Source organism: Acartia tonsa, chromosome 15 (assembly GCF_053477335.1).
Source record: "Acartia tonsa isolate MP-2025a chromosome 15, ASM5347733v1, whole genome shotgun sequence".
Classification (NCBI taxonomy): domain Eukaryota; kingdom Metazoa; phylum Arthropoda; class Copepoda; order Calanoida; family Acartiidae; genus Acartia; species Acartia tonsa.
In genome coordinates, this window is record NC_137274.1 from 3,467,514 (window position 1) to 3,488,204 (window position 20,691).

Consider the following 20,691-nt stretch of genomic DNA (forward strand, 5'->3'; position numbering starts at 1 on the left):
TAATTAGATATTGATTGCTTAACAATAAAAACTATTAGTTACCAAGGTTTCCAAAAATTATTTTTAACTGATTAATTTTCTTACTTCCTTTTAAGGTTGTGTAGGACTTTATTTTTATGAGATACTTTTTTCGATGCGATACTTCTTTAAACATCCCAAAACCGATTATTATCCGCTGGATAAGAACCAGTTCTCAGCCATACTATCCGCATAATATCCACGGAAAGCTGTTTATAATACCTGTTTTTTTAGGTGCCTGATCCACCATCCTGGCCTGACCAAACCTGTCCAAGTTGAAACCATACTCAGAATTGATGGTGAGTTATTTTAAGACAGACAGACAGACTGACCGACAAACAGACATACACACACACACACACACAAACTCACACACATGCACATATACATACACACACACACATACACACACACACATATACATACACACACAAATACACTTAGGCGTACACACACAAACCTACACACAAAGACACACATACATATACACACAGACACACACATTCACACACACACACATACACATACACACACATACACACACACATTCACACAGACGTACACATACACACACACATTCACACAGACCTACACGCAAAGACACACATACATATATACACAGACACACACATTCACACACACACACACAGACATACACATACACACACATACACACACACATTCACACAGACGTACACACACAAACCTACACACAAAGACACACATACATATACATATACACACATACACACAGACACACACATACACATATACATACACACACACATATACATACACACACACATATACATACATACAAATACACACATACACACACACACACACACACACACACACACACACACACACACAAGTAAGTCATTTTAATCTCAGAAAGGGCTGTTTATTACTCTGGTTCCCCATAGTTTCATAGTATCATTTTCTTATTTGTTGGTTTCTAAACTTGGGGGACTTCAGTTAACTTTCATTTGTTGTTTCATTAGCTTGAGTGTTCACACGTTTCAACCACTAATATTATTATTAATTCTAGGCACGACATGGATGGAATCCTTCAATGCTGCTAATGAAGATGCTTCAACAATTACGCTGGCCACTGTCCTACCCATCCTTGCCATCCTAGCTCTGGCCGTCTTTATTCTTCGTCACAGGTACCTAATTGTTATAGGAATCCCCATGTTAAATTTTATTTTAGCCACAAGTATAACCATACATTTATCCATCCATCTATCTATCTATCAATCTATCTATCCATCTATTTATCCTTCTATCCATCCATCTTTCTACTTATCTATCAATCCATCTAACTAACCATTTATATATCTATCTATATATCCATCCATCTATCTATTGATCTATCAATCTATCTACCTATCCTTCTATGCATTCATTTATCTATCTATCCATTGATCTATTAATCGTTCTTTCTATCCATTTAATTGATCAATACATCTATCTATCTATCCAACCATCTATCCATCCATCTTTCCATCTATGCATCCATCTATGCATCCATCTATGCATCCATCTATGCATCCATCTATGCATCCATCTGTGCATCCATCTATACATCCATCTATGTATCCATCTATGCATCAATCTATGCATCCATCTATGCAACCATCTGTGCATCCATCTATGCATCCATCTATGCATCCATCTGTGCATTCATCTATAGCCCAGTTCACAAAAGCTAAACGGTTGACTGATAGAAATTTTCGGTCAACCTTTTTTGAGGTCAACCATTTTTCAGTTGTACTTTTGAATATATACTCTAAAAATAGATTATTTGATGTTCCTTTTTCCCTGAGCGATCAGCTGGGAGTCAGATTTACAAAAATTTAGATGGACGTCCTCATAATCTCCAAAAAATTATTTCAATAAGATTTAATTTTTCTTGAAAATTAAAAAATGACATCTGCAATCTTAAAGTACTTTGAATGTAATTAGTTATTGAAATGAAAATAAATATTTTTGGTGTTTATTTATTAAAAATTTTGCAATGTTGAAAAAACGTCTATCAATTTTTTTTAGTGCAACCTCCAGCTGATCGATAGAACTTAGAATTTCTAACCAACCTAAATAAAAATGGCGGACACAATAACAAATATCTTTTTCGATATTAAATAAAAACGTTAAATTGTTAAGATACTGATACTTTTTAAATGCATTATATTATATTTATTTAATTTGTGATTTTGTTCAGTTATTACAATATAAACGTTTGTTGAAAGTTATCAAAAATCAAGCGAGGCGGGGACTATATAGGGGTTGGTTGGGGATGAAAAGTTTACGTTGCGTTTATGTGTGTGTGTGCGTGTGTGTATTTTTGCGTAAGCAAGCTATTATATAAAATACAGTGACACATATTAAGATAAAAAGGTTTTTTTTTTAATGCAACCATCTCGTAATCAGTGAGCAAATGGCACTTAGAATTCGAATTTTGATCTGAACTTTTGCATGAGTAATCCTTGGTAGGTCTATTTTCCCTAAATCGAACAAAAAGTTGGAAAAGTAACAGCTGGCGGGTCAGCCGTTTAGCCGTATTTTGCCTATTTTCAGGGTAAATCTGTCATCAATTACGTAGGAATCAACTTTTTAAAACATATTTTTGGCTTAATTCATGTTAAATGATATCAATAACCATTTTTAAAACTTCTAGTACCAACAGCTACCGTCTATAACCGTTTGATAGCGTTTTGGAGTGAAATAGAGTATTATGTGGAGATAGGTTTCATGACTAATTTGCAATATAGATATCCAATAAATGGCAAAACGGCTAAACCGCCAGCCGTTAGCCGTTACTTTTCCAACTTTTTGTTCGATTTAGAGAAAATAGACCTACCAAGGATTACTCATACAAAATTTCAGATGGAAATTCGAATTCTAAGTGCCATTTGCTCACTGATTACAAGATGGTTGCATTAACCCCCCCCCCCCCCTTACTAACTATAACCGTTGAAGATAGTAACAATTGCTCCCTAGCTTTTTAAATAAATACAAAAATTATAGAAAGGGGGAATGTACGTTATTTTTTTTCATTGCTAGGGTAGGTTAATTGTCTAAAACAAGGCCTGAAATGTGCCAAACACAACTTTCCTCACAGATATGGTGTAATGGATGCAGCAATATATACTATCTTTAGGTAATACATTCATGTTTATTTCTATATATATTGAAAGTTTGATTCTTTTCAGATATTAAAGATGAGAAGAAATTGACGGCATTGGAACGACGGTTCTACTAACAAAAAAGCAAATCAGGTTTTACATTTTTTTTTCTTCATGTAACGTACAGTAAAAATTAGGGTATAGTCCCTTTCGTGGCAACGCCTCTTAAGGGGGGTTTCGTCGTATTTTCACATTAGTTTTTATAGGTTATTTTTTGGTTAAGTTGGGTTAGGTGATTGCCACGCAGGGTTTAGGCTCCCCGCAGGGGCTAGAAATAGTGGAAAAGCTACTGTGAAAAAATTACGAAACGCCCCTTAAGAGGCGTTGCCACGAAAGGAACTATACCCAAAAATTATTTTCTAAACCTTAAAGCCGATGCTATTTAAAAAATTAAAAAATGGAAAGGTGATACAAGAACGAGCGTAAGTGATGTGATCTAAACTTTTATGTTGTTGAAAATATTAGGTTTATGTTAAAAAAAAATCAACAAACGCAAAAGTTTAAGTCTGCCCCCTAACCCCTCCCTCTGGCTTTCCCTTTTTCAACCCATAAATGTGCAATTCCCTGGTATATCTAGATTTTGGCATTTTGGCAGATTTTTGGGGGTAACATCCAATAGACAACCAACTCTTTGATTTCACGACCTCAGTCCTACCTGTGCATGGTAATAAGTTGCGCCTGTTTTGGGCTTAGTCATTCACCCTACTCTAACTATTAATATCGCGCGTGTGATATAGTGTAGTAGAAACCATTTTTTAACCGAGATTCGTACCTAACAACTCCCCGATGACGAGAAGATGGGTAACATGTTAGGCTATGGTTGCGGGTAAAAAAATTAATTTTAGTGCAGCGATATATTTATCAAAAGCGATTTAAAAGATAAATAGTTGCTTTACCCCTAGCATTTTGACAAGAATAATAGTCTAAATCTTACCCAAGACTTAAAGCTTCCTTGTAAAGTAAATCAATTAGGATCAGATATTTAGCTTCAGACCTTTAACTACGACCCTGAGAAATTAGGCCTTTTATTTCATTTGAAGCTTTTTTTGCCGTGAATTCTTTCATACACGTAACACATGAAGCATTTTAATTTTACGTTCACTTTGCTATACCAAACAGAAACCTAGTATTAACACAAAATATGGTAATTATAATTACATTTATTATATATACAATTACTACATTTGTCGATTAAAAATTATATAATTATCTTTTAGCGAGAAAAATGTTAAAATGGACAAGATACTTTTAATTTTTTTTTAGTAAAAACTAAAGGGATAGTTGCACGAAATGCATTTTAACTTGAATTTAGTGATCTGCATATTTTTCGTGTTTAATGGTTGAAACTACATTTATAGGCCATATATTTGAAAGAATTTTCTATCATGTAGTTAAAAAAAATATCAAGACTTGAAAATTGCATTCTCGCAATTTATAAAGCTGGCTTATTTTTACAAAAAAAAAAGCATGACGACTAATTTAGTGAAGTCTAATTCTTTGTTATTTATTGTAATACGACACCCACTATATATGTTTGATGGTATGCTTGTACTTATGCTTGAAATCAGTTTTCTGAAATGCACTTCATGCAACTATCCCTTTTAAAGAATTTTCTTTTGTGAGTGGCATTTTTCTAGGAGCGGTTTATCTTTAAGTTGGTGGTGGTACCCTTTCCCTAAATAGATTAAACCTTACCTAGACCTATCAGAATCCTTCATTACACGGTGACAGACATACATCCTGTTACTTATATAAGGATTATTAACATTTATAATGTTGTTTATGATCTTTTTAAATTTAGAATATCAGCAGACTGACCTACAACTAAGACCTTCTAATTTCCGAGAAATTAAGCTTTAGACAAAAAAAAAACTTACTAATTTATATTAAAGGATAACAGTGTGATTAATAGTATTGCGCATCTGGTTTTTATTTTATTAAAAGCAAAGTTTCTATAATAAGGGTCGGTCTTTAGGCATGTTAGAATTGTCCTATTAAATACAAACTTTGCAGGGTGAATCTTATAGTAGTTAGGTACAATTTAGAAAGCCTAGTAAATCTAAAATCAATACCAGAATGTCCGTAAGTTCATTTTAAACATGTCGATTTTTAACTTTTTTAACAACAAATGGAGGGGGCGGAAGTAACACTTTTTGAAACCGAAACTAAAAGTCAAAGGAACTCAACTAAATAAAGAGTTACAGCTCTGAGATTTGACATGGCAGTTACTTTATAGAGGTACAATATGGAACTGTGAAGAAACGGTGGTGGATCGCCGCTCACGCCGAAAACCGCCGTTTCCCGCCGAAAATTATTTGTGCATTTTCTCGTCAAATTAGATAATTTTGAATCATCTGAGATATTTTTTTCATAAAAATTTCCCTTATATTTTCACTTGACACTTGAAATAGTTCAAACAAGTCAATATTACAATAGCAAGTGTCGAGTGCAAATATATTTACCGACCTCATACTTCTAGTAAAACCACAGTTCTCTTCTCCTGCATTAGCAGCCTTCCACCTTCCTGTCATTTCTTATATTTGCATTTGGCGAGAAAAGCCGAAAAAAAATTCGGCGGGAAACGGCGTTTTTCGGCCTGAGCGGCGGTTCCTCCGCCGTTTCTTCACAGTTCCATATTATACCTCTTTAAAGCAACTGCCATGTCAAATCTCAGAGCTGTAACTCTTTATTTAGTTGAGTTGCTTTGACTTTTAGTTTTGGTTTCAAAAAGTGTTACTTCCGCCTCCCCCCTTTGTGTGTGTTATTAATATCCGATTGATGTGATTTTTGGAATACTGATTCCTAGGACAACAAAGTTCAATAATATAAGCAAAGCAGCTCTATAATCAAGTCTTAAAAATTTAAGTGTGTCCTTAAACATTATCCTGTATTTCAGCAGTTTTTAACAGACTTAATTTTTTCGACTTTTATACTTTAAATATACTGATTCTGACCCTCTACAAGAGTTAATGTTCGTTTGTCCTACCATTTCAGAGCTTCGCTTTTATGGATGTTATCATCCTTGTTTTAAGATATTTTTGTCGCTAATTCTTTCATACACATGGAGCTTACGTGCACTTTACCACATCTAACAGAAACCTAAACAAAAATTTTAAACATCATTAGATTTATTGGAGATTCAATTAATTGATTTTGCGATTGAAAATTATATTCTTATGCTTAACTTGTGGCGTAAAAAATTGCCAAGATACTTTTAATTTTGAAAGAAATAAAAACGAAATTTTAAGGATTTTTTTGTAAGGGGCGGGGGGGTGGCGGCGTCTTTTTTCTGGGAGCGATTTCTCTGTAAGAGAGTGGTGGTAGTGCTCTCTCTAAAAATAGATAAAACCTGACCTAGACCTATCAGAATATTCACTATAAAGGTAGAACCATATTGATACAGTCTTTAGATAGGTCCTTCAGTACACATAGACAGACATACATCCTGTTATTAATGATTTTTAAAATAATTTTAAGGTAATGGTAAGGAGACCGACCTATAAGAACTATTACAACACCTTTTACCAACGAAATAAAACTACGAAGAAATTCTCTGCACACTACACTCTAAGGTAAATATACGCAGCTTCCCTTTCAATGTTAAGAATCAACTCTCTTATTTTAGGGTCTTAAATATTACAGTCTCTACACAGTTTAAGTCATTTAAAATATCAACATGCAGATATTGATTATCTTAAATCCTATATCACTTTATACGGAGGTTGCTCATGAGAAATGCACAAATGTTAAAATGAATAGGTATTTTTTAAAAACTATCAAAAAGGGACAATACACGGATAAGAGAAAATCGTATTTTGGATTGAAGGCTATTAAAAAACCATTAAGTTAGAAAAACTTCCTTTTATTGTAGAATTGTCCCCTACTTTCTTAAAGTGTGGCTTTTATAAGCATACCCGCTAGTTTTCTAAAGAAGTAGTGTATATGACAGATAAAATGAATTGTGCAGTACCTTTGCTACTAAAAGAAATTTTTAGAATCTTAATTAAGTATTGTTTTTTTCAGGAACCAATGATGTTGTTTAGCCGTATGGGAGAAAAAAATCATTTAAATATTAAGATTTTAAGATTTCTAAATTATACCTACCTAAATGATTTGTAACAAAATAAAATAATATATTTCTTATATTTTTTATTAATTCAATGGTTAAGTGTGTGAAGCTACTCTTTAATTCTATATGTATGTTTAATAAAGCAATCAATAAAAATTCAGTAAAAGTCCCCAAAGTTATTAAGCCAACTAAAACTTTAGGGACTAGTGTATTAACCTCTAGATTTATATTGTATTATTTGGCTTTGCTGCTTGTTAATAGTATCTTCAGAAAACACCTTTTAAAATCGTTACACATTTTTAATTGTTGCAGGTTTCCTCCAATCGCATAAGGTTTACTTATATATTTGAAAACTTTTTTATTGATAGAGAAGCTACTCTATAATTCGAAATGTCCGTCCATCTGGGGATTTTCTCGGCTCTTATCAACGATAAACACTTGAAATATTTACGGATTAAATATAATAACATTTTTCATATTTTTATTAAGATTCATCAATAAATTGGGGTGCTAGATTGATTCCTACATTTTTAAGTTTTCATGATTTTCTCAACTCCTATTTAAGATAGATGGCTGAATTTTTTATGGATTGAATACTTTATTATCCTGCAAACTTTTATCAAGGTTAGGGTGCAAGTTCGATTCCTAGATAAGTTTTCATGATTTTCTTTACTCATATTCAAGATAAAAGGCTGATATCTTCAGGGATTAAATAAATTTACAATCTACATATTCCCACAAAGTTTCATTAAGATTTGCTTATTGGTTGAGGTGCTAGATCGATTCCTATCTTTACAAGTTATGAATCTTGCAAGGTTTTATGATTTTTTTAGCTTAGAAACTGATCTTTAGTTAATTTTTTCCGGATATCCATCAATGTAACAGGATCTCTGTATATCTGTTCAAATGGGTCCCTCTTTTAACACTGAACCGATATGATACTTCTTTAAAGTGTAACTTCTTTTTGGTTGTGGAAGGTTTTTAGCTATTTTTGTGGAGGGTACTAATACCCCCCCCCCCCCTTCTAAATTTTTAAAAAACTTTTTTTTAAAAACTAAAATAAGAAAGGTAGTTTAATTCACCCCCTCCCCTCTATTGCCTCTAAGTGCATATTTACACTAATAATGAATAATTATCCTATTATTTAAAGAAATAAGTTTTTGTTTGATTATTAAGATCTCGATACCTAACCACTGAACCACTAAGCTATATTGGAATATTTCTGTAACCTTTTGATGCTCGTCATCCTGATATAAAACCAATGGGATGTTTGTCCTAACCAAAGGATTTGCTTGACCTAGCTATGTGGTTCACTTTTACAGATTCTAATAGGTTCTGGGAATTTTTAGTAGTAAGGTATAAATCGCCCTTGGAAAAAAAAATTAAAGCTGAAGGTAAACTACACCCCCCCCCCCCCCTTATAGGATAAAGAATCCTCTAAATGCTAGAGTGTAGCTGCTATTTGAATATTATATAATATTACGCAGTGTCTAATTTTTTTGATTGTCCAAAAATCAAGGTTAATAGAAGAATAACTTAATTAAGTTTCAATGAACATTCAGACTTTCCAGAAATGTACAGTTTATATTCACGCCAAATTTTGCATATTACAGAAATCATCTTCGCAAGCCTTTGTTAGAGGAATCCACGTTTGAATCTAATAACATTTAAACTTGCTTAAGAACATCTATAAAAGCGAAGTTCTAAAACAGTAGGACAAATGTGCATTAACACTTATAGAGTGTCAAAAATGAATAATCAGAATATAAATGTATAAAAGTTGAAGCAAATTGTAAGAAAATTTGTTGAAAAACTACTTGATAAAACTATAGAATAATGTTTATGGACATACATACAATTTTAGGACTTGATTATGGAGCTGCTTTGCTTATAATATTGTACTTGTCCCAGGAATTAGTATACAAAAAAAGCTCAATGGGATAATTAGATCATATAAAAATTTGTTGTTAAAAAAGTTAATAAATCAACATGTTTTAAATAGATGTACGGCCATTCTGGTAATGATTATAGAGTTGCTACACTTCTAAATCGTACCTAACTACTTACAGGAATTACCATGCCAAGTTTGAAATTGGTAGGACAATTCTAACATGCCTAAATTTACGAAAAAAGCTATCCGTTCTAGACAGACGAACCGACCCTAATTATAGAAAAGCTTTGCTTTTAAAATGTTAATTTAGAAAAGGGGATGGTAACTTGTAAGACTGTAAGCAGTTTTATTTGTACACTTACGTAATTTACATCATTTGATTAAATTTGTAATTGTAACATTACATGTTATTTTATTTGAAACTTTTAATTCAACAAAACATTTGATGGTATTGTACTTGGCAGCTGCCAGCCGCCGCAACCGGCGGGTAAACATAAGAAATTGGGATCTCAGGAGCCATTTAAAGATTTATATAGACCTGGAGGTTCAGGACCTGCAGGATTATACCTGGAAACTGACACCTACATTTCATATGAAGATGTAATAGGATATTTTAGTATTTTCGTACAAAAAATACTTTATTTAGGTAAAAAACAGTCCTTAGAATCACTTGCTCTCGTTTGTCTAATTTAGCAGGAAAAAGAAAAAAATCTGCAGGATTTAGCGGTTATCGGCGGTGGTTTTTCTGGGGTTTCTCCAGTTACATATTTTACCTCATGAGGGCTACTACATGCCAAATTTCAGCGTTCTACTACTGTTTTAAAACACATAAATACAAGGCAAACTAGCAAGAAAAATGTTCCCCTTTGTAAATTCATGGAATGTTAAGAAACACACCTTGTAATAGAATTTCAGTTCACAAATATAACAAGGACGACAACATCCATAAAAGCAAAGCTCTGAAATGGAAGGACAAACAAACTGTTGAGGGTCAGAACTGAGTAAACTGAATATTGACATTTTTAAGACTTGATTATAGAGATGCTTCGCTTATAACACTAAACCTTGTTTCAATAGGAATCAGTATTCAAAAAATCAGACTAATAGGATAATTTTAACATTCAAAATTTGTTGTCAAAAAAGTAAAAACATCAGCTTGTTTTAAATGGACGCATGGATTTTCTGGTAACGATTATAGAGTTGCTACGCTTTCTAAGTCGTACATAGCTATTTTAGGAATCAGCATGCAAGTTTTAAATCAATAGGACAATTCTAACCTGTTAAAATTAACGAAAAGAACTAACTGTGACGGACGGACGTACGTATGGACCGACCCTAATTATAGAAAAGCTTCGCTTTTAAAAACTCTAGTTAAGAAGAAGCCAGTTAATACATAAAAGGATTGTTTGAAGGGATGAATATATTTTATTATAGATTTGAATATCATAATTTGAAGATGAAATTGAATAAAATATGTAAAAGTTATCACAGAAACATTGAAAACAGGTTTTTTTTCTCAAAATGTTGATGCTTCAAATTACATGTAATTTTGTTGCTAATTACTTTTAAAAATAATTTAACATAAGGGATAGTTCTATGCGAATGTAAAAGTTGATTTACAAAAACAGTATTAATAATGAAACAAGGTTGACAATGTCCATTAGAATTGAAGCATAAAAATTACAAGATGACTAGAAAACAAACAGAATAGGTAACAAATTAGCATTTACAATGAATGCTAATAAATAAGATGACTTATCTGGAATAATTTCTTAAGCATATATAATAATGCAATTGAGTTACATGCATCTTTATCTACAACAAAACAGCCTTTAGATCAACCAGAACTTAAGTTCGTGCTAAAACATAGAAAGCAAAGATACTTGTCCTTTCATCTATAGACACAAAAGTCTCGTAGAACAAAGTCAAACTTAAAATTGATAAGTACTTTAATCTAAAAAAATGAAAATTAATTGGGGGAGGGGAATGTGGTGACTCGTCACACGACATACCAGCAATTTTATTTTGGGTGCTACTCCCTTAGTTTTAGAGATAATTTGGTAAGATTTTTGGTTGTGTTACTAATTACCCCAAGTTTTGGTATCTTTAAAAAAAAAAGGCGGCGGTACCGCCGCTCCCGCCGTCCACCGCCGTTTTCCGCCGCCGAAAAAAAATAAAATGGCAAGAAATGCAATAAAAAAATGTTTTTTAGCAGCGGCGGAAAACGGCAGGATCAGCAGTACCAACGACGTTTTTTATTAAAATATTTTTTACTGACCAACCTAAAAAAGGTTTGTTTCAATATCTTTAAAAGTATACAGGAGAAGCATTGAATTTAAGATATACCTTGATAAACGAGAATTTGAAAAAAATGACAGTCCCACCAAAGAGTTGCTTGTAAGAAAATTTTTTTAAAAATAAATAACATGGTCTCAAATGATTCCAAATTGCCTAATTCGGCGAGAAATGCATTTAAAAATTTTGGGCGGCGGCGGAAATTGGCGGCAGCGACGGTCCCGCCACCGTTTTTTAAAGATACCAAAACTTGGGGTAATAAGTGACACAAACAAAAAGATTTTACCCAATTATCTCTAAAACTAAGGGAGTAGCACCCAATATAAAATTGCTGGTATGTCGTATGAAGAGTCATCACATCCCCCCCCCCTTAAAACATCAAAGATAGACGGACATTTCAATTAAAAGTTGAATTTAATAGTTTAAATATAAGAGGGATATAATAGGATTTAATAGGCCAGATTATTTATGTTTTATAATAAAGTGGTATCAAAATCTTTTCATTGGTTTGGTATATATTTATATTATTACTACACGTCGACAGATGATTTTTCTTGTGTGTTGGTATAAAATTGAGTTTCATCTCGTTGGTTTGATTTCCTCGTAGGCTAACTGGAACCTCTAAAATAATAAATACTTTTTAGTTCCAAAGGTACTCTATAATTCGAAATGTCTTCCATTTTCACATTGTGACTTATTATAAGATGAGCTAAGGACAATATAGCAACTACACCTTTCATAAATGATTACAACCCATTACTAGCGGATATACTCATTTAAGCCTCAAAGAGCACTTCCTTGGGCACATAGGAAGCTTCACGAGATTTTTCGCTACAGACAAAAAACATACTGCTTTATAAAAAAACTATTGGCATCTGTATTTGAAAAGGCAGAAATGGTCTAGAAAGATAGCTTAAACCCATTCCATAAGTAATATCGTAAATTAACATAGCCTAAAACCTTCACAGGACCTATGTGCAGCTTGCATAAACTAGAGAACCCAATCGCTTCAGTAGTTACTTAAATCTTAAGCTTCAGAGAAAAAAATTGTATTACGTTAAACAATAAGAGGATAGGAAATAAAGAAGAAAGCTTTTTTAGTCCGTAGGGCACTTACCATTGAATCTATAGTTAACAATTTTGAGGAAAGATTTCTCCACCCTCCCTACAAAACTTGACCATGCCCCCCCTCCCCCAAATTTTCTTTCTTTTAAAAACAAAAATTGAAAATGAGGGGGGGGCAAGTCAACTACCCCCTCCTTTGTGCACCCTCATGGCACAACACTGTGCACGCCACTATATATTTATCTGTAAGTACTAATTAAGCATGGTAATGAGTTGCACCTGTTTTGAGCCTAGGCCTTCCCCTCTAATCTAACTATTTATGTCACACACCTGACATGGCAGCAATAGAAACAATTTTTAACTTCTTATAGCATGATGCAGTGTGGGGCCGAGATTCGAACCTATCACCATGCTTAAAATGAGCGTATGCGCTGCGTGTTACGCCTCAGCCGAGGCTTATAAAATATTACCTTTTATAAATAACAGAGAGAAGTAAGCCAATCATTTCTTAATTTCTGAAATTTAACACGGAATGATACTCATCATTCTAATTGTTCACACTTATTTAACTAAGATATAATAGAATAACATAGTGGACTTCTTCCATTAAAGGTTAACAATAAAAAAACACGATTAAAAGGTAAATAAAACAAATTAATATTCTTGCTAATTGCTAACAAAATCAATATCCCTTTTATAATCACATTTTTCAACTTGCAAATAAATAACTCTGTGTAAATTAGTTCTTCCATATTTCAAATTTTATCTAAACTGTTGTTTACGTACGTCTTCATATCAGCTGATCATTATAATTCTAGATTTTAAAAAAAAATACCAAGTGGCGAGTAGCTAGCTCAATATAATTTTTTGGTATAGGCCTCAAAAAAATAAATCAATTAATTAATTTTTTTTCCTTTTGAGTAAAAGTAAAAAAATATTATTAAAAGTTTTTAAAAGACAGCTTTTGAATAATTTTTAAATAAACTTCGGACCACTGTCAGGGATAGAAAGAAAAAACCACTGATTTAAAATATATATGCAAAATGAGACCAAGTATAGAGTAACTTTTTTTCCCTTGAACAATATAATTATACTTGTAAATAGATAAAATGGGGTTATTATAACATTCTCTAATTATTTTCACGTACAATAACTTTGTAATTTCAGCAAAAAATACGAATTTGTTTAGGTTGGGTTATATTTCAGTTGTACTAAAATCGGTTGACCTACTGAAAAAAAAGGTCGACCCCTAAAAAGCTTTTGTGAACCGGGCTTATGCATCCATCTATGCATCTATCTATGCATCCATCTATGCATCCATCTATGCATCCATCTTTGCATCCATCTATGCATCCATCTATGCATCCATCTGTGCATCTATCTTTGCATCCATCTATGCATCCATCTATGCATCCATCTATGCATCCATCTATGCATCCATCTATGCATCCATCTTTGCATCCATCTTTGCATCCATCTATGCAACCATCTATGCATCCATCTTTCCTTCTATGCATCCATCTATGCATCTATATACATTAATCTATGCATTCATCTTTGCATCCATCTTTGCATCCATCTATGCATCCATCTGTGCATCCATCTATGCAACCATCTGTGCATCCATCTATGCATCCATCTATGCATCCATCTATGCATCTATATACATTTATCTATGCCTTCATCTTTGCATCCATCTATGCATCCATCTGTGCATCCATCTATCTATGAATCAATCTATTTCTAGATTGTTTAGATTGCGAAGCCTGGTGAGCAAAAATGAAACCAAACAAACAGAAAAATTGCAGCAAGCAGAAGAGGGGGGAGAGAACAAAGGGGATGGGGAAGGGGAGGAACAGAAACCGGTTTTGGAGAACGGAGAGGCTGCACAAGGTAGTTGTTTATATTTTGCAAGATTTAGGACAGAATAGCTATAGTTTTTGAGATTTTGATATGTAAAGGAGAGAAAAGTGATATTTTGCAAGAGTTTGCTAGAAAAGCTAGATTTTGTGAGAATTTATGTAAGAATTTTTCTGACAAAGGACATAAATCACTTTCCTGAAGTTAGATTTTAGATAAATAGCCTTTCATGGGCGAATATCTATTGACTTCTGTCCTAATTAGGAATTTATTCCATGTTCCCATTTCTTATTTTCCCTTTCCAGTCTGAAATATGATGCACATAAAGATCCTTTATTCATTAAAAAAAAAATTTGGCCTAAATGTAATGCACAAATGTACCTATATTTATTGTAGACACTGATTAACTTTTTGGGCACAGTGCCTTTAGAAACAACGCCTCTTAAGGAGCAATTCATCGTATTTTCATAGTAGAGGTGTTGTCACGAAAGGGACTATACCCATTTTTTATATACGGATGGCAACCCCTGAATTTTCAAAATTGAATAAAATAAAAGTTTTCATGAAACAGATCCTTCATATATAATGCACATACTGAACCTTCATTAATTATTCTTTTTATATAGATGGGAGCCCCGCAGCCCCCGAGGACAATGCAGCAACCGCTACTGAAGAAAAAATAGAATGGAAGCCGATGAAGGAAAGAATCGCCGAGTTTCTTGAGAAGATGAAAAAGAAAAATGCGGGGAAAAAGACGCAGCTTGACGACACCCTGGCCCCTGAATTTGAAAGGGTTGAGACAGCGGATCTTGAGCAGGGTGAGGAGGAGAAACAGGATGGCCAAGAAAAGAATGAGACCAAGGCCCCGATCAAGACCAGAGTCAGAAATCTTATCGAGAGGTAATTATCTAGCCCTGCGGTACCCAAAATTTTTTTTCTGATACCCAAAGTTTTATACTGGTACCCAAAATTTTATTCTGGCACCCAAAGTTTTATACTGGTACCCAAAATTGTATTCTGATACCCAAAGTTTATATCGGTACCCAAAGTTTTATACTGGTACCCAAAAATTTTTACTGGTATCCAAAATTTTATACTGGTATCCAAAATTTTATTCTGGTTCCCAAAGTTTTATATCGGTACCCAAAGTTTTATACTATACATTTTGCACAAGGATGATTATCAGCATAGGCGGCGCTGATATGGCTGTTTGTTGTAGCCCTAATTCTCTCAAGTTAGGATTTAGATGCAAACAGAGGTGAGAATCCTTTGATCAATCTAAGATTAGTAAGCTTCGCGCACAGCTAATTGTATTCTATGTTACATTGCAACTGACCCGCAATTCTCGTGGAAGGTACTCAATTATTACATCACCCAGGCCTAGAGTTTTGGCAGGTGTTCCATATTAAGCCATCCTACCTAATTAATGGTGCTCTCATACAAGGAGCATGGATGAGGGAAAGCATGGTTAAAGCTGCTTGATTGGTAGAATCCTGACTTCAATCTTTCTCATTACAACCTTAGGTCATCTTAGAGAAGGTTGCGTTATTATAATCTGACAAATTGCGACAGCATTTGTCAACCAAGTGCAAAGTCTACGGGGGGGGGGGGGGACTTGAATTCGGTTTTTCCCAACCATAGCATAGTACGCTAACCACTATACTATGGGACACCCTCTGATATTGCTAGAAAGAGGCTGGGCACTGCTACATATAAATGTAACATTATATCTATCTGTTTGTACCATAGGATATAGTTGACTGCTGAACTGATATGATGATTCTCCTTATTATTAGCCTGCAAGAAAAACAACGCTTTAAATGCCACGAGTAGAAACAATATCCCAAATTTGAAGCCTTCAGCTTCAATAACACGAAAGTTCTAGGCATTTCAAAATGACATTTTATGTACAATGACAATTTTGAAAGATTTCCATTGCTCATAATAGAAAGTACACAATTAAATTACGTCGCCTAGACACAAAATTATAACCTTATCATCATCAGAAACTTAGGTTGCGGGTAACTGATTACATTTTTACAATAAAACACGGTTAAATTTGCCTTTGTAAGCGTAAAATCATAGCGGAAACAAATGAAACTAATACAAGCTCAGCTGTGATTGGTTGTTGAGCTGATTCAGTCTTCTGATTGGCTGGAAATACTACAGTACTCTCAGTACAACATAACTTGAACTTATTTTTTTTTAATGATTTTAGCTATAAAAATGGGTATTTTTATTGTAAAAATATAATTAGTTACAGGCAACCTAAATTTATGACAAAAAAGCTTATAATTTTGTTTCTAGGCTACGTAGTTTAATTTCAAAATTTATAACATGAGCAATGAAAATCTTTCAAAATTTTCATTGTACATAAATTGTCATTTTAAAATGCCTACAACTTTTTTGTTACTAAGTTGAAGGTTTTAAATTTCGGGTATTGGGTCTACTTGTGGCAGTCTTTCAGCAGTTAGATTGATGTAATTCTTGCAGGCTTCCTTTAAGGACATACTTACATTTTTTATTGCTTATAATTTTGTACTTTGTTGTCCTAGAAATTATTATAAAAAAAAATAAGATCAATAGAATAATTATATCTTATAATCAATGGTTGTTAAAAAAAAAGATAGAAATAGACATGTTATACCAAAGAAGTTTATTTTGAAATTAATATTTTTTTAGATTTCAAAAGAAGGCCAAACCAGACCTTGAAATGGCGGGAAATCCAGAGACTGAAGAAACAACAGAAAACAAAATGGCGGCGCCAGAGGACGAAAACAAAATGGCGGTGGAACAAGATGGTGGGGAGAAAAAGACGACAATCGGCTCTGAGACCCCAGTTTGATTGATGTAGTAACCATAAAATCACTTTTTTACAGACAATTTTCCACGAATATTGAAATAAAAATCATAAATTTGATGACAAAACTGGTTTTAATCTTATGATTTTTTATTTCAATATCCGCGGAAAGCTGTCTATAATACGATACATTAAATAACTATCATGTACCTGTATATACTTTTGTAACTTACTGTTATAGGAATCATCACCTAATGTTTGAAATTGATAGGACAATTATAACCTGTTTAAAATACCAAAAAAGCCAACTGTTATTGACAAACGCTCCAATTCTTAGACATTATAACCAGGGAGGGAGGGAACAATGGGCTGTTTATTACACTAGTCCCCAAAGTTTTCCTTGTTTGATGGCTTAAAAACTTTAGAGACTTTTGATTAGTTGGTTCATAAAGTTGACTTTCCAAATATTTCAACCACTAATTGTTTCATCATTGGGGATGTACATCAATTTAACGGCCATTGTCTTATCCCTTTAGATTCCTGCATTAGAACCCTTATAATCAAATTGTTATTAATTTCATTATTAAAAAAATGCATGTGTATATTCATGACTTATTTGTAACTATAAAATAGAAATATATACCTATATTATCTAATATCTTAGAACTTTTAAAATTGTATTCAGTCTCTAAAAGTGATCCTTGTGGAACTCCATAATAAAGTAGTAGGATCTCTGTGTGTTGGTCTGTACCGAAAGGGTCTCGCTAACCGCTCATTAATACAGTGTAGCTTCTCATATGTCCCGGGAAGGTTTATAACTATTTTGGGGTAGGGTACCATAGAAAAAAATTGAAAAAAACCTATAGGCTTTCTAATGAAAAGAAGTTGAGGTGGATTTCCCTCCTCTCTCAAGTGCCTCTAGAGGGGCTATTTTACACTTTTAGTAATTAGATTAAAGTTATTGGTGGAACCATTTGGACCCTCAAGTTGTTAAGCCAATGAATAAGAAAACGTTACAGCGTGGCCACAACCAAAATAATACTGATACTGAACAAAAAACATGAAATACTGAAAAAACTAAATCCTAAAATAAGAAAAATTACTGAAATACTGAACAAAAATATACAAATACTAAATATTTTTTAAATATGATTCCTCTTTTCAAAATTTTAAATCTATCATAGCTTCAGAACTAGGGGGATATTTTAAAGATCTTTCGTTTTGCCTCTTAGATTTTCTTGTGCCAATTAAGCAGAAAATGACTGATAATTATTTACTAATTCACTTGGTCTCATTCGTGGATAGTCCTTTTTTCTTCAAATTAGTTTATACCATTCTAACTTTAAAAGTAAAAAATTTCAATTTTACTTGTCAAGATTCCACCTGGAGGGCTGCAGTACCTGAACCTGCCAAAATTTTCTTTAAATCAGTTCATAAAATCCAAAAAGTAGTAACTTTTGTTAAATAAGTTTTGTTCTAACTTTTTACCTGTCCAGAATCCACCTGGAAGCCTGCAGTACCTTGAGGCCAAATCAAATTTTTTTTATAATATGAAAACTACATCCCAAATAACCTATCCTCTCACTCCAAAGACAAAATATCTGAAAAAAATTAATACTGTATAACATAAAGGAAAGTAAAGTAAGGCGCGAAGCGCCGAAAAAAATCTGACATCAACTACTTGAAAAAACATCTTATTTATGCAAAATTTAAGAAATACTGAAAAATACTGAATCATGTAAATTTCCAAAAACTGAACAAAATTTCAAAATACTGAACGTTCAGTATTTACTGAAAATACTGTATCCCAAATTTCCAAACACTGAACATTTTCAGTATACTGAAAAATGTGGCCACGCTGACGTTATTATAAACTTTTGGGTACTAGTGTCATAAATACCTGGCAAATTACCGGATATCCGGCATAATTATAAATTAGCCGGATATCCGGCCCAATGTCCACTTCCTGTCTGGATTTTATGACATGACTAACTGACCAATGGACCAAATGAATCATATGCTGGAATATAATTGGTTTGTGGAATATTCACAAAAAATTTGTAAAGCAATCAAGAAATTCACTATAAAGTAGCTTCTCAAATAACAACAATCTGACAGATGAACATTATTAACATACTCAATAGTGATACACACAATGAAACGTCGGGCACTCAACTTAATAAACCAAAAAATCAAAATTCAAAGAAAGCACTGATAGTTAAGACAACGAATAAGAAAACGTTATTGTAAAACTTTGGGAACTAGTGTAATAAACTAGTGTAATGTTTATTTTAAAGACTTCAATAATCACTATTTCAAAAATCTAATTATCTAATGTAATAAAATTTATAAAGAAATATGGACTTAATAATAATGTTGGATATTGAAAGGGCAATGTTGACATGCCTCTAGAGACAGAGAGAGAGGGACATTGAGCTGTATATTACACTAATCCCAAAAGTTTTACAATTACGTTTTCTTAGTTGAGTGTTCAACAGTTTCAACCATTAATTTTAATCTACAGAAGGAGCAATTTTGTGTGTCATCATTATGGATGTACATCAATTTATCCGCCTTTAGAATAATTAACGCAATTCTAATAATTAATGTTTATTTTTTATAATAGTACTAATTACAAATATAAATATAAAAAGTTGAAGATATAAAATAATTATATTAATAATAATATCATAGTAATACATCTTGGATAAAGTAGTCTCCGCACAAAATAGCCTCGGGACATTTACTTAGAAAAAGTAGCCTCCAATGTTAAAAAGGGTCATGGCCGCAGCGCTCGGTCCCTTAGCCTATAACCTAACCTATGTTAAGCCTCAAAACATTTAATTAAGAAAACTAGGCTACTTTGTTTGAAGCTTCTTTGTCCAGAGGCTACTTTATCCAGAGGCTACTTTGTCCAAGATATATAATAATCAGTAGAAAATGCACAATTACATTTTGAATTAGCAGCTACGCCACTGGAGGCCTCTGGGGGCATATAAAGAAAGGCATGTGGGAAGAAGTTGATCCATATTGGAGTAAAACACTAGAGGGGGAAGGGGTATGCCCCCATCCCAAGGACATTGTGCAGACTCTCATTTGGGTCTTTGAAAATCATCCAATAGTGTCGGAAATATTAAGACAGCCAAGTAGCAGAAAACAATTTGCTAACAGACGAAAAAAGGTCCTAGAAAAGGTGGGCATGTAGTTATTTGTATATGACCCTCTATTTTCAAGTTTTCAGAAATCTTTATTTTTTCGAGGTACCTTCACCCAAAATAGTCATAAACCTTCCCTGGAGCTTAACTGTATGAAGGGAGAACCATATCGGTCCAGCGGTTAGTGAGATCTTTAGCTACAGACACACAGATACACATCCTATTACTTTTATATTACATCAATTAATGAGATTTAAATGCAAAATAAATCAACAAAAAGTTTTTTTTTTGTGACCAAATGGAATAAAATCATTTCTCGTATTCATTTGAATCCGGTGGATATGAACCGG

At 33.2% G+C, this 20,691-nt stretch overlaps 1 protein-coding gene and 1 long non-coding RNA gene across 5 annotated transcripts in view; one reads left to right on the forward strand and one right to left on the reverse strand.

Annotated features, from left to right (window-relative positions):
• LOC145306746 (uncharacterized) overlaps window positions 1-17,842 on the forward strand; it is a 42,369-nt gene extending 24,527 nt beyond the window's left edge. Inside the window, exons 8-13 of one of the 4 annotated variants that reach the window (XM_080149037.1) lie at window positions 253-317; window positions 1,070-1,187; window positions 14,274-14,419; window positions 15,013-15,286; window positions 15,561-15,644; window positions 17,069-17,842. In XM_080149037.1, the coding sequence (XP_080005163.1) occupies window positions 253-317; window positions 1,070-1,187; window positions 14,274-14,419; window positions 15,013-15,286; window positions 15,561-15,644; window positions 17,069-17,231 (850 nt within the window). In that variant the 3' untranslated portion in view covers window positions 17,232-17,842. The remainder of the gene's footprint in view (window positions 1-252; window positions 318-1,069; window positions 1,188-14,273; window positions 14,420-15,012; window positions 15,287-15,560; window positions 15,645-17,068) is intronic. The other 3 variants (XM_080149038.1, XM_080149039.1, XM_080149040.1) reach the window with 3 other exon arrangements.
• On the reverse strand, window positions 10,572-12,987 carry LOC145306783 (uncharacterized). The gene is made up of 2 exons (XR_013875206.1): window positions 12,806-12,987; window positions 10,572-12,082 (listed from the first exon to the last, which is right to left on the reverse strand). It is a non-coding gene; the product is annotated as an uncharacterized LOC145306783 (long non-coding RNA).
• Window positions 17,843-20,691: the final 2,849 nt, after the last annotated feature.